Raw genomic sequence first — 16449 nt, 5'->3', positions numbered from 1 at the left:
CATCATCACCGTGGTCATCATGGTTGTGGGGGAGTAGGAGTGAGCGAGCAAGCGACACAGAAAAGAAAGAAGGGAAGAAAGAAAGATGTGGACAAAGCGGTGTGGATGAATGACATCAGGTCATCTTGATAAGTTGAGTTAGGACGTGGCTTGGTTTAGTCAACCTCTTGACAAACATGCCTCAAAAACACAAGCTCGACGACCAGCTCTCTCCAAGCCCCAAGAGAAGGGTCCTTGGCCCATCCTTGCCTCCTCCATCTCGTTCGAGCACTGGTTCGGCAAGCGACAGCGACAGCGACGACGATTTCGGCCCAAGCCTGCCGCCGCCGGAGGGTGACCTCGCTCCCGTGGAGCAACACCATCAGCCAGACTCGTCGACCGTCGAAACTGGCCAGAAGAAAACAGAACAGAGGGACCAATGGATGCTGCACCCGCCAGAGAAGAGCGACTGGGCGGCCAAAATCGACCCAACCCAATTGCGGAATCGCAAATTTCAAACGGGGAGATCGGCTCGGAGCGGTGGCCCGCAGGCCGTCGACGCCTCATGGGTGGAGAATCCGGAGGAACGCATGAAGCGGCTACAGAATGAGGTGATGGGCGTGGCTGCGGCGCCGGCAGACCGACAGCCCGCGCCGTCCAAGACCTCCCAGTCTATGGAGGAGAAGATCAAGAAGTACAAGGTAAGCTCTCTTCCTTCCTGTGGGGAGTGTAGGACCTAACTTTTGTTTCCAGGACATGACCGACAAGACGTCGCGGTTGGACAGTAGCGCCACACAGACTCGTAAGGAGGATGATGATGATCCCAGCATGCGGGCCTTCGATCGGGAGAAGGATATGGCTGTCGGATCCCGGATATCCACCGCCCAGCGGCGGGAGATGGTGAATAAGGCCGGTGGCTACACCTCTCGGTTCACCAAGGGGAGTTTTCTGTGACTCTCGACCAGTGCTTCAACCCTCATAATCTTTAATCACAAAAGACTTCGTGTGTTCTTCTGTGTCAAGCGGGCTCGCTCTCACATGGCATGTCCGAAATAGCATACTCGATAGATATATATAACTCGATTAAGATCCCTTTGGTTCTAGCGGGGTTAAAGACAGTACAAACCACGCTTTTCCCATGGAATAGTGGTAGTAGTAGTGTTCATTTGCCCAGTTTAGCTTGCCCTTTAAGTACGGCTACTATGCGGGGATATAGTCGGACTCGCCTGATAGCGACAGTTGTGCATAATACCTAGGTGCCCTATATATAAAGAGCCCAGCCGGGTTCTCTATAGTAAATAGACAATAGACTATTAATATGAATATGGTGTAGATAAACCAAAAGAAAATCAAGAACAAAAAGAACGATAGAAGTCATACTAATGGTAAAATAGTAAGCAAAGGAAAGTTAGATCTCCGCCCCATTAGTGTAGCCACCGCTATTACGCACTATATTGAACTCCGTTGAGATCTAATACGCCAACTACGATAGCAACCTCTACCCTCTATGCATTCTCCTTCCCTCCTCGGGCTTTCGTAAGTCACTGTTAGGACCACAGTACAACTTCGCCGTCATTACATGCCTCTGGATATCGCATGCTACCCCTGATTCATCTAATGTACCTACTACACTCGACCACACAACATAGTGCAAGCCCTATAGGGGTTCATAAGGGTCCGTGGGCAGAAGGGAGTATTAGCGGTGCCCCTCAGCTAGACTTCCAGAGTCTAGTGATCAAAGTAGTATGGATTCGGTCGCTACGCTTCCTCTGAACTCCGAACCTTCTGTACGTTTCACTGCCATATCCCGAAACATCCGGCTAATGAGATTAAGGCCCAATAGGCACTAGAGGCTTAAATCACTAAGCTCGATAATTTCCCATCTTCCTTAAATCACTAAATTCCTAGACGACTAGGTTCGCCTAGGGCCATCCATAGGTGTCCACGCATGTGGCCGCATAGGTACCTGTTACTACATATCTAGACTACAAACACTATAAACATGCTAATCCCTATGTCACACATACAGGTGACTATAGATTATGCACCTTTGACTGTATTTCTCAAGGTCCATATGTAAGAGTCTACATAACCCACTATCTCGAAACGTCTACGTTTCACTTATTTTGTCTGAATAATTATTAAAATTTCTTTATCTGTATATTTACATAATAGCTTGTCCAACTCAAATCACTATGCCATCCTTGATTTCGAGTTTAAAGGCTTGCTTACTTGATTAAACATAGTAAGTACCCCCTCTATTAGAGAGGTACTCCTTAGTTATATCCAATTAACGTATTTTAAACTTGGACTGTATTAAGAACGTATAGACTTTTAATCGTATCTAGCTTTAGTTACTCCGGAGGACAGTAGTAAATATTACAACCACATTTAAAGAGACTCTTGATCCTAATGCAAGGAACTACTTGTTAGGCTAATCTACCTATCAGCTAGGTAAAGAATAATATCCTGAAAGGGTACTAATATAGGAGTTATTTAGTTTGGGGTAAAGAAATACTAGCTCATAGGAGAATCCATATGTGACTATGGTTCGTTCGCACTTATAAAGCTAAATAGGGTATATATACACAAGCCAACACGTGATGGCACGCGATATTGATCCAAATAGCCTCATAGTTTATAGATGGACCGTAATCGAGATGACAATAATAGTATGGTATGGTATCTTATAGTCTAATTTACGCCCTCTTTTAGATAACGTATTCGGTAAGCGAGTGGGTCAGGTCAAAACACCATAGTAAATGCGATATTTCACATCTCAATATCTCAACAACCCCAGGTTAATATCTTTTGATTATTAGTATATCATTGTTTGCAAGCATAAGAAATAGTATAGACTGACTTGGATCGGGATTAAAAAATCATTTTACTACGTTACCAAAAATTACCCTCCAATCGAATGCCAGGTATATATATCTCAACTATTAGATCTCAAAATTCCCTAAACTCTATAAATAGTCCACCTATGCCCCGAATGGTATCAGGATATAATTAAACCGTATATTATGTTATTGTTGAGATATTGAGATATGAAATATCGCGTTTACTATGGTGTTTTGACCTGACCCACTCGCTTACCGAATACGTTAGAGCCTCTAGCTCTGTACTAATATGTTAACACTAACCTCTTATACAACGGAAATTATATCTATATAGCTGTCTAAGGCTTTATCGCATTAGAGGTAGTAAGTACTTAGGAGCCTAATTCGCTATCAATATACCAATAGATCATTCCAACCTTGATTATAAGTTAATTAAAGCCTAGTTAATAGTCATTAGGCCTATGAGCTATATACCATACCTTTATTTCATTATTATTAGGCATTAGAGTGGGAAGACTATTAGTACCTAGCTAATAGCCCCTACAAAGGATAGGATCCGGTTAGGACGCTCTCAGTACAGAAGAACTATTTAGAACTATTTCGCTAGCAGGTTATAACCATTTTAGCGCTATCCATTAAGGATTTATATATCGATAACTCCTTTTTAAGCCCAATAAGACGTACATAAGCTTAAGCCTAACCTTTATAGCGTAGACCTTTATCTAGAACTAGACAACTAGTCTATATATATATCACGAGCTAAATTATAACTGCTAGTCCGCTATTCGTTATTATAAACCATTTATACTAAAGAGAAGCTGTATGTAGATGGATAATATAAAATTAGACCGTTCAATAATTATTTTATACCTACAAGGAAAGGACCCAGGAACCTAGAAGCGAAGGAAAGCTATTATGGTAAAGATAAAGAATACAAAAGGCGTACTATTCATTTTACTAGGTATAGGTTTTTTATAGGGACCAGATTCTGTATCCCTTTCGGTATATTACATACTTAACTTTGAACTATACCATAATTACCAACTTACAGGGTAATTAGATTATAACGCCCTAGCTTGCTAAATTAATATTCATAATGTATAATCTATTTCATATTTTACTATAGATTGACTTAAACAAAAATGTGATAATATAGGGAAGGAACTCCTGGCACCTAACCTTTTTGTACATAATAAATAGGAAGTGGAAGAACTTAAAGATACAAGCTTCTTAGCGATTACTACTACACAATAAAGTAAAAAGAGTAGACTTTGAATATAATCAATAAGTGATAGAACTAGCCCTGATATATAAAATTCCAAAGTAATTATAAAATATACGAAGTAAGCTAAAAAAAAAGCTTCATTAATTTAATTTTTATAGAAACATAGCTAGATAATTTAGATATAGATTAAGATAATATTAGTATTTCTATACAGAAATTCTGATATAATGTTATTTAGAAGTTTCAATAATTATGAGAAGTATACGTGGGGAAAGGGCGTCAGACGTCTAGAGTACCTCAATAAACCTAGACCAGCTATATAAACTATTGGAATTACCTATATCTAATTATATACATCTAAAATACCGTTTTCACTATTATAGGCCGGGGCTATCTAGCGCTACTAAGTTATAGATAGGGGATTGTAGTTTTATATCACTTTATTGTAGTAGGATAATCTTGATACATAATTAAGTATAAAGTCACTAATGCTTATTCTTAGCTTTTAATAGTAGTATATTATATGATTAGAGTATTCTAAATAGAATTAATATTGATAAAGCTATCATAGTATAAGGACGTTTTCTTATTTTTAGGTAAGGTTATAATGATTAGAATTTTAATCTGACCTATCCTAGGGTTAGTAGTATAGGTAGATACCTATAACTAATGTCTATGCGTAGTTCTAGTGCGTTAATGGTATAAGAGCTTACTGATATTTGCCTTAGTATTAGGCAGTATTAGATAATATTATAGCGAGAGTAAGAAAATAAAAGGAGAATAAAGTAGGTATACCGATTTAGGTATAAAAGAGTTCAGAAGTTATAGAAGAAAATGAAACTAATGGTAATGTAATACTTCCCTTCTTATATCCCTCTTTATTTATCCTAGATTATAGCGCTATATATATCAAGTGTAGTACTAAAGCACTAGTTTTTATTCATCTCTATGCTATTAGTTAGATCCTTTAAGTATATCTAATGTATTTAATCTATCAAATTCTATCATTTTCTTGACCTATTGATATGACTATTTATACGAATTACGGTCACTGTAAGAGGGGGGCAAAATTATTATTAGACCTATGGCTAAAGCTAATTGGAATTAATATTATATGCTTATCGTGTGCTAGATGCGTATGAAAAATTTCAGTTTTATGAGTATAAAGTAACAATAGATCCTAATTCTAGTAAGAATTATTATATATTTATTTTGTACTAAAAAACACTTTTATCTTAGTACCTTTTCACTACTACATTAACATCCTTTGATAACATTTTTCTTCGCCTAACTAATACGTGTTTCCTCTGATAGGTGATTTATGTAGCATATATCTCTATATGATTAATAACTCTAAATCCGATCGTAGAGCATCGTCTATAGTATATCAAACACCCGTGTAGCTTCGCGTATAGTGGAAATTTCAATAGTTTGGTAGGCGTTAAAAGCTAGACCCTCCCCACTCAAACTAATAAGGATTTAGGGGATTTTAACTGCGAATAGGATATGTGATAGTGAATAATCAAAATAAAATAGTTTAGGCGTTAGGAAGGTGGGTCGCTTCTGGATTTATTATTACCCTTATTGCATTAGTAGAGTAACCTATCTAAAAATTTACTCTAGTAGAATACGCTCATAATATTACTATTAACTCCACTATAATTAATACCACTTTATAATCCTTTAGGTTATTTACTAGGATTTTAGCTCTGAGAAAAAGGTTAATCTATATAAAGAGGTCTTACCTAAGGTACACTAATAGCGACTAAATCTACTAAGTACCATGGTTATAGTCTAGATTATATAACATCCAGCTACTTCACCTACCTATATCCAAATCCAGATATCTAAGCCTGTAGTAATTCTTTTTAACTCTAGGGCTCTTTAAATAGGCTTAAAGAGGTAGTAGTAGTTATAGTATATTTTAATATGTAATATAGAAAATAGTAAGGAAATAGCTGAAAAACTATTAAGGGCTAGAGATTTTAAAGGCCTAATTTTATAAATTGCCTCTAATGTCGCTGTAGGGATGGTAAGTAGCTAATTATATTGATTCTAGATATGAATGCAAAAATTTAAGAGTTTTGAAATACGAAATGCAGGAAATTAGGCTAGTACTAGCACGCTAAATAAAGTTAATGAATTGATGTATATAGAAAAGATTGAGATCTGGAAAAATATTAAGAAATCGCACTCTATTAATTACTTCTGATAGGGCTATATGTGTACTGCTTATTTATGCTGTTTCATTATAGCACCCATAGTATAGGTTAATACCAGAAGGATTCAGTATTATTATCTAAAGCCTTTCGATATTCGATAACAATATAGTCGTATTTTATAGCTAGGCGTTATAAAATTATATATTAGCGAAATAGCCATAAAATAGGGATAAATTAGCCTTTTATTTTCCATTCATAACGTTAGGGGGTAAGTATATATAACGCAGTGATAACCAGTATAAGGATTCTTTTAGTAAACCCACTCGCTTAGTTGACTTGCAGTTCGCTTAAAAAAAAAGCTGTATATTAGTAGATAAGACCTATTTTTGACGTAAACTAGCTAAGCTAACTCTAGGGGTAGATGCGAATAATAGGTAATAATTAAGTCATATAATAGGCTTAACTAGAATGTAAAAATAGAATACTACTACTCTTAGGGGCTCTATCTTTTTAGATTATATATAGTAGAGGTAACCAAATAATGTCTATGCTTAAATCTATACATAGCTAGGATAAGACTAGAAATAATTATAATTTACTATGAAGCTAACATCATCACACTTATACTCCGCTAGTTAGTTAACGTAACTTATAAGCGAGCCGGCCACCCAAGAGAGCTAGCCACTAGTCGCGATCGCCCGAACGAGTCACTTCTTCAGTTCAACTACCTCCTATGCTAATAACACACAATCAATCCTTACGAAATTTGACTAAGCAGAAATGACGCATCTTATTAGCTACATAGGCTATTAAAACCTAAGAATTTTGCTATATCTACGAAGCTATACGTTAATTTCAAGTAGCCCGTCTACGGCCACCCTTGCGCCTTGAGACCCACGTTGTTAGGGATCAGACCAAATTGTGTCAATTGATGGTATGTCCTATGCACAAGAAGGATTCATTAAAGAAAGGAAGAAAGAAAAGGGGAAGAAAGGGGAAACAAGATGCGTGGGTAAACATGGCAGAACGAAAGGGCGGTCAACAGTCACGAAGCTTCAGCTGAGTATAACAATATCAGGACTTCGTACGAAGGTCCTATAACACACGTAAATAGCCATAAATTGACTACTAGAGAAGAGTAATCGCTCCTACGACAGATAGCATCTATAGATCAACGTAGAGCTACCCCTAGAGTTAGCGATATAGCCAATATTCTAGTATAGGACCGCGATAGCTAGCCTATTAGGACAAATTAGGCTACTGACTATATTAAGCGCTATCTAGAGCTTAATTTGCGGTTTTCTTATCGATATAATTAAAAAAGGGCTATATACAAAGACCTACGTATTATGCCTTGGTTTGAGTCTATATGACGTATAAGCGACGAGAACGGATATTATAATTTTAATGAAACTAATTTCGCAATAGGACATATCTACTAAAGTAGTTATGAGAGCCGAATACTATAGTCATAGATTATTTCTATAGCTAGGTAATTGCGAATACGGTATAATAGTAATTAAATATGTGAATTCGACTAGATTTGTGCTTCCCCTAATCATTATCTTTAAAGGGAAAACTTACTACTACTATAACGCTTAGTATATTAGCTTACCTAATAGTTATGGAATCAAAATTAGTAACAATAGCTAGATTATAGACGAAATTAGGGTTTAATAGCTAGAAAGACAATTTATATCTTATAAGACTAGTCGTAGAAAGGGTAAATTTCGACTACTAGTGCTTAATAGCTACTGTAGTCATTTAATAGCTAATTTTGATCGATTATACGCTAAAAACGATATAATTATAATTTGTATGCCTCTATACTTGTTATATCTATCACAGCCCTTAGAATAGGCTATTTTGCGCCCCTGAAGCGCGTATATAGGATGATGATTAAGGCTAAAGAGCGATGTAACATGATTATATTTGCTTAATTTCCTTAAAGCATTCCTATAGGCTTATATAGAAGCAATTAAACTATTAACAATCTAAAATGCTTTTGAAGTAGCTGGTTTAGTCCTATATGATCTAGAGCAGGTCATTCAAAGCTTGATATTTATCTTCAGACACCTACCCCCCCCACCACCACCTTCTTCCTTCTTACGCAGTTAACTAGGTGGTTAATTAAGCGTACATCGCCTGGAATCCCTAGTAAATCGTAGAAAATTGGATTAATAAGCTTCATTAATCTAAATCCCAAGTTAATTAGTCGTTAATTATAAAGCGGCCTAAGCTCAATATAGAGGCAATTCGACTAGGTTGTTAAAGCGACTCAATTTTCAATACACAATATAGCAGTTCTTTGCTAGTAAATGCATTATATTGTAGGCAACCAATGGGACAAAAACTAAACAGCGCTAGAAATCCACAAAGCGCGTTGCTTAATTATGTGGATTTGGAGGTAATAAGGCTAGGGAGGCAGTTAATAGTCTAAATCAGACTAATAAAGCCCAGAATGCTCCCCGCGTAGAGGCAGATGCATTAGCTTTATAGCCAATCAGACGCGCCCCCTTGCCATGATGCAGTGACTGTAATTAAGTTAGGCATAAACCCTGATAGGTCTAACAGGGTAGTAATTTGAAATTAATGGCGTTAGTGGTCTAGTAAATCGACTTAAAAAATCGAGTGGTTGGTTAGATGGCCGGCTCGCTTGTAAATTACGTTAGTAGTTAAGATAATTACTAATATAATACACATACTGAACTATAACCACCCTTGAGAGATAAATTTGATCGAGTTCCAAGAAGAGCTCTTCTATATAATTATAGCTAAAGTAATATACAATTAGAGCGTTATAATAAAATATACTAAGGGTTCAGTGTAGGTTCTCTCTCTTGAAGAGAGATATATAGAAACGCCCCTAAAGATAGGTAAGACTAAAGTTATCAATTATCTACTACTTGAATAGTATATGTTTAAGTTAATAGGTCTCCACTAGGCTCTTCAGTATACAGTCTATCTTTATCCAATATATATTGAACTATAGTATAAGCGAATAAATAATTACAGTTTAGTTTTTATAAATAGTTAGTACTTTTTCTTTACGATTTACACTATGGGCTTTATATCCATCTAGTTAAGAATAGGTTTATTATTTTCTTATAGTAATCTATTAGCAAATTAGCCTAGCAGTTCCATACGTAATTATCCTCCTGGCTAGAGCCTATTTCCTTTAGACTATTATCTAGATTAATGTTTCAAGGTGATAAATACCTGTTTATGAGTTAATGGTAATAGAGATTCGCTATAGCCTACCAATACGAAGTATTTAACTTAGTTGCCTAACAGACCTAGGGTTTTATTGATCTATTAAACTTTAAATAGTACATAATGACCTTAATAGGTACTTTCCAAGCTACCAACCCGTGGTCGGAACCGACACCTAAACACACTCGTACAACATCTGTAGTTGTTTGGCTCTCTTGCTACTGAACATACTTTGCGATCATTGCACCTTTCCTTAATATGTAAGAGAATATATTGATAATTATAAAAGATTTCTTAGAAGGCTATAACTTTTAGATAGATAAGGCTTTTAGGTTCACTCCTTAACATATATTCATATATCTCAATGTATTTCACAGGCGACCGATCACGTCAAAACACTATATCGCCGAGTATCTTTTGGTAATATGGTAAAATAATATTTCAATCCGAATTTCAGGCAAACCATGCTGTTTTTATGGTAAACAATAATATTACACCAATAATCAAGCAGATTCAACGTTATTGTGAACTGTCGCGTTTATTATAGTGCTTAAACGTGATCGGGTGGCTCGTATAGCACGTTAGTAAGAGCATAGATATGAAGCTAGTAAAAACCTAGTTATATTTTCTTACTATTTATGAAGTTCTTACAAAACTAGGGTTTTTACTATAAAGTGGTAATAAAATTAATAAAAATTATAAACATTTATAATTTTAGGTTGCTACTCTGTAAATCATTAGCAAATCGCTACAGTAGTAAATAGAATTTACTTATCTTAGTTTAACCAAGGTTCCTTTCTTTCTAAAAGCTACACTTATTGGGTATTTTAATAATAGTGAAGATATAGACGTTCCTAGATATTATAGATTAGCATAGTTCTAGCATATAAGGATTATTGGAAATAACCACTAGTCTGTCTCTAATAAAAGGTAGAAAATGTTATCGAAATAAGATTACTAACATTTAGTATAGGAGCCTCTTCAAGTTAAGGGGTTTTATTAGTTCTTCTATAGCTATTAATTATGATAACCAAGACGTCTTCACCTCTAAAAATTAGAGTAACATTTGGATATTGGTAGGTTCATTAGATTTCAGGCAAAGACGTCTTATACCTATACACAATATTTTACCTTATAGTAGGATAATTATATCAAAGGATTATTTGACTTTCTATAAGTTCGTTTAAGGTAGAGAGGGTGGCAGAAATACCAATACCACTCACACTCACTCTAGGCAGCGTAGCGAATGCCTACAGGTCAACTATAACGAAACGTAGTATACAGGGACAAGATAGGTCGTTAGTATACCCATAGGCCTATAATATATTTATTATCGACTTTTATCGAGCCAACGTAGAAGGCGAGTCGATAACAATAAGAAGTCTATAATAATATTAAGTGGAATAGAAGAAATGTAGGCCAGGTCATAAACAGGGAACAATGGGAAACTAAAGCGAATGGTAGTAGCAAGTTCATGGGGAGGGTAGAAAAGAATGAACGGATGAAAAAAGAAAAGAAAAGAAAAGAAAGAAAAGAAAGAAAAGAAAGAAAAGAAAGAAAAGAAAGAAAAGAAAGAAAAGGAAAGGAAACTATTCTACTATACGATCGCTGTAAGAGTGGTCAGGGGGTAGTAGCAAAGGCGAACGTAAAAATTAATCAAGAATCAATAGGCTAAAGAGGTATAATTAATTAATTATCTTTAGGTAGTGAACGGAATTAACTAATTAGAACCCCGGAGAAATTAGAACGATAGAAGTGTATATATATATTTTTTTAACTACCTAAACTAGCTCTTTATATCCCCTAGTTACTGAAATCTGACCTCTATCAAATAGTTTTTCTTGAGCTTGTTGAGTACCCATCTGGCTTTAATTACTCTGAAGTCTGACTACTCTTCCTATAGTAGAGCTTTGCTCTCGCCCTTATCGTTATTTCTAATCTTCCTCTTTAATTCTACCCACCTAGTCCATAAGTCTAGGGTAAAACTAGGTCATGAATAGTACTAAAATCGTCCTGCACTATCTGCTTATTACGAGTTAATAAACCTTAGATATCTATAGTATTATGAATTAGGAACCGATCCGATAGCTGTTAAAATACCCTTAATGATATTATTCGTATGTAGTGGTTAACCCTTAAAAATCTCCAGGTCTTGTCAACAATTTTCGGGAAGTATTCTCGAACGGCCAGATATTAGAAAACTCTAGTGTCTTCATCCTTCTAGAGATACACGTCTAGTTTCCTTTACAGAATGTCCACTTTTTAGCAAATCGGAACCCCTTTACACAGTAGTCTTATAATATACCATTTAAACATATAAGAAGAGGGCCTTTTCGATTTCCATTCCATCTAATGGTCTTTGTAGTTATTCTTAACATATGAGTAATACTGCATATATATATATATATATATATATTTAGGTCATGTAGCTGTATTACTTTAAGAGAATTTCTAGAGATCCAGGGAGGGGAGATACCTTACTTTTATTTAAATATCTTTAAACAACTCGTTAGCCACTTGATAGCGAGATTACCAAGCCATAGGTATAACTTTACATATATACGAGGGCTTACTTTTGCTCGAAGTAATTTTTAACCAATAGCTAGCGGAAACTAGGCTAGTGGATATTATTTAGGCTCTATTTTTAGCCTTTATAGAGCCTTCAAATATGGAGCCCTGGAAAAGGAGAGAAAGACTAATAAATTATTCGAATTAAGGGAATTAATTATATAAACCCAAAATGACTTTAGAAACTAAGGGTCTCCTTTAAGGCGTAGGAACTTATCAATCTAGGTTCGTTAAAGAGGATAGATACTAACGTAGTTCCCGGGTGAGTGGGCCACCCAGGCGAGTGGGCCAGCCCAAAACACCATAGTAAATCGGATGTCTTACAACTCAATCTCCCAACAACCATCCCTTAATATGAGGTCTTATGATAAGATGGTACTTTTTGGATCATATGTAGCCTATTTATGAGATTTAAAAAGTTAATCAGATTTTGTGCTTCAGATACATATATTTGTCGTCTCTATAGCTGTATTTTTTGGTGATCCAAGGAAGTCCTATTTTAATTTACATTTAGGTCTGTTGATACTATTTATCATGCATTTGTATACTATCATACTAATACTCAAATAAACTTAACCTTTGGTTGTTGAAATATCCAGTTGTGATATAATGCATTTACTATGGTGTTTTGGGCTGGCCCACTCGCTTGGGTGGCCCACTCACCCCGGAATTACGTTATAGTAGGGTTAATGACTAAATCTTGAATCTTAGAGAACCCCTAAGATAATCCCTATAAGGAAAGTAAGTTTAAAGATACCCCCTTAGTTAACTCTTAATTATAACTTTTTAATGGTAGGACAAATAGCTACTTAAGCTTTACTATATACTTAGCTAACATGTGGAGTAGAACTATCACTGGATATAGTACTCATATATTAAGTAAAAACTAGTCGAATGCTACTAATATTAAGTGTGACTAGACCCACTTTAAAGAATAGATTAGTAGACTACTCACCTTATCTACACGTTAAAACTCTTGTCTAGATTTATGAGTTAACTAAAGTTTCTATTAAGTTCTAGCTAGGATCTGTGGGTTAGCCCTGTTTCACTGCGTCAGAATAACCAATACTTCCCATAAAAAGGCTGAAGAAAAAGGTTTCTTACCTTTACTTAACTCAAATTTAAATTCTATAATTATATTAATGTTTGAAACATCCTGGAGAAGTAAAACTCCATAGTCTCTTATTACGTATTACTTTAATACCCAGAACCCCAATAGCTTATGTGTATATCTACTCGTAAAGGCTTGATAAATACCCTTAATCTTTTTACTAGAACTATAAAACTAGAGTTCATCATTAAACCCGTACTTGGATAGCATTGATAAGAAAAGAATCAAATACAGATTTTTGCTAGAATATATATTAACAAATACCTCGAATTAACGAATATTAGGGGTTTCTAAATTAGCTCATCAAAGTAAAGAATGACTATTCCGTATTAAGATTAATGAAGCAGGTTAAGATAATATAATTTACTAGAGAGCCGGTTATACTGGTACCCTAGCTACCTAACCAATGATAAAATATTTAAATCAAACCATTAGACTGCTATTGCTATTAATTTTCACCTATTAGGGCAATGCGTTATTATAGCTAACTTAATGATAGTCGCTATATTATAGTGGTGCGTCTAAATAGCTAAGGTAAAGAAGCTCATTCTATGGGGCATTTTGACAGTCTAGTTTAGACTACCAGATATCCCCCCACCGTCATAATTTATCAGTCTTGTAACGCGATTTTTAGATTTCTAGAGCTTTTGCCTTTTTTTAATTTTATTACTTTAAAATTCCTCTCTAAAAGTTAATTATTAGGCTGAACTAACATTTCCTAGATTATATAGGATTAAATTAACTACTTAGAAACCACTTCAAATAGTTAATAGTTTAAATACTTCTACATAGGCCTATAGAAGTACTTAAGGAAATTACTCTTATTAATATAACTAATATTTTATCACACTTTAGCCTTAATTGTCTCCCTATATATATATGCTTTAGGGGGATTAAATAGCCTATGCATAAGGTCTACAATGTATACGACGAATATAAAGGCATATCCATAAGAATAATCGCTTTAGAGTATAACAAATCCAAATAAGCGGTTAAATAACTACTAAAGCTATCAAAGACTGGTAGTCGAAATTTACACCTTGGCTCGTAGTTGTAGTGAAATAGTAGTTTTCTATATCAGGTTATTTTCATCTATTAGTAGTAGGTTCTCATTTTAGAGATAATAGTTAGGGCGAAGTATAAATCCTATCTTACCTGTATATTCTGTCCATATGGCTATTCACGATTTTCTAGCTATAAAAAGTTAGTCTAACAATAGCATCAAGCTCTTATAACTACTTTCGTAGTAAATATGAGTCCTATCGGAATGCTAGTTTTGTTAAATAATAGATAGGTTAGGTACTATTTTCGTCGATCATAAGTTATATAAGCTTAAGCTATGGTATATTAACACGTAAAATTTCTTACAAACCCCTTTTTAAACGTAGTAACGAGAAAACTATGATTCAAACTCTAGATATCCGTTAATATGCAGTACAGTAGCTAGTTCAAATGAAGAATTCAATACGTTAGGGCGTAATCGCCACTTTGTAGCTAGCTCGCTAGTATGGCTACCAGTGTAGTGAATTACGTTGGATAATTAGGCTTTATTACTACTTACACCAAGGGCTCTTATACTAGTAGAGTTAGTTTTAGAGGTTAATAGGCCTATAGGGCTTAAGATAAGGAAATCTATTACTTAGCGTAGGTCGCTTATATAATAAGGGTTAAAGATCATTCTAGCGCTTATTTAGCATTACAATACTTAGGCTACGGTTTTACTATATTTAAGCTAAAGTATAAGGCATTAGAACTCGCGTAAATATAATATGAAGCTATAAATAGTCTATATACTAAGGTAGTTCTACGAAATATAATTTATAAATACCCTTACTATATACTATACTATTATTATTTGCCAAACAGAGATAGTAAACTTCAATTCTGCTATAATTTATAACTGGAGCTATACTAGTTAATTTAGAACAATCTCCTTTCTTTGTTAATATCTCCATACTAATAATAGTTTAGTCTATAAATCAGTAGAAGTTCTATAAGAATAAGTCTTTGATAATTTTTTTTAGCTTACTTCCGATATGATATTCTATAATTACTCTTTTATACATATATCTATCCATTTCTAATACTTATTAATCATATTCTAAGGGCTAACTACCATTTGCACTTTACTACGTAGTTACTATTAGGGAGTTTTTTATCTTTAACCTCTTCTACTTTCTATTCGTTTATCATTCTTATGGTTAGGTATTAAAGGTCCTCCCTTATATATTTTAAATACCTTTGATTAATTAGACCTATAGTTCTAAGCAAGGAAATATAAAATATAATATGAATATAAGAATATTAATTGAGGAGGCTTAAGCGATACGCTTACGATCTAATTACTGTGAAGAGTCAAAATAGATTAACACATCTAAGTTATTATTAAGGTTTCAGGTTAATAGTCTAGTAGGATCCTAATGGTTTATACTATTTGTTATAGTTTTTGCCTGTGAATTAGTAGCTTTTGGCTAGTAGTTTTTATTTATATTATAGGCCCTTAGGACTTTTGACATATGTTTCCGTAGTAGGACCTGTCAATATAAACTATTATTAAATTTAGATAATCATGTTAGAAGCCTGAGAAGTAACTTATAAGGTTTAAAAGGTAATTTACGTACAGTTATTTATAAAATTATTTAGAAGTGTATTCAGCTAAACTAAGGAGTTTTAGGTTAATTATTCTATATCTATAAAGTGTTAAAGAGAGAGTGTAATATTTAGTTTTTATACTCTATTGAGCGCTTAGAATGGTGATAAGAATCTAATAATAGTGTTCTTTCAATATATTTAAGGCAGTATAGTTCTAGATATTATTAAGAAATGACAAGTAAAAGCCTATTTAGAAATTATCCCCTTAGAGGATTATACCTTAATCTAACCTTAACATAGAAGTATTCTATAAGCTCTAGCGTTAATTATACTTATATGGGAAAGAAAGGAAATCTTCTACATACTAATTCCCAGCTGATTTGGCCACCCAGGCGAGTGGGCCAGGGGACCAAATACAACTCTTTTAAATTGATTTATTATACTACCAACGTCATTAATTTCAAATTTCTACCTATCAGACCTATTGTTAGGGTTTGTCGTGTCTTAACAGACGTACGGCAATAGCTGTCAGCTCCCAGGATACAAGATGGAATTGCTGAAGAGGGGAACTACCAGATCAGGGGTAAACAGACTAAGTACAGGATAGATGCTGAGTAATCGAGCAGACAGAGACAGGACAACAGCTACGTACGCTACGTAGCGCGTGTTACAGGGTCAACCTGTAACACCTATTAGGGCAACGCATTCTATTATGTCCACCGTGAGGGAGCGTTTTTGGCCTTTAGTAGCCTAGTT

General features: G+C 34.8%; 1 protein-coding gene across 1 annotated transcript; it reads left to right on the top strand.

Annotated features, from left to right (window-relative positions):
* Positions 1–176: 176 nt before the first annotated feature.
* Positions 177–933, top strand: N7474_010205 (GPALPP motifs-containing protein 1; the record flags this gene model as incomplete). Its single annotated transcript, XM_057201615.1, has 2 exons — positions 177–680; positions 733–933. 2 exons carry the CDS (start codon positions 177–179, stop codon positions 931–933), a joined length of 705 nt encoding a protein of 234 aa, XP_057049602.1.
* Between the last annotated feature and the right edge of the window lie 15516 nt (positions 934–16449).

This window comes from Penicillium riverlandense (assembly GCF_028828495.1).
Source record: "Penicillium riverlandense strain IBT 135883 chromosome Unknown utg000008l_segment0_segment0, whole genome shotgun sequence".
Lineage (NCBI taxonomy): Eukaryota > Fungi > Ascomycota > Eurotiomycetes > Eurotiales > Aspergillaceae > Penicillium > Penicillium riverlandense.
Note: the sequence above shows the minus strand (reverse complement) of the source record. Positions and strands in the feature narration are given on the sequence as shown.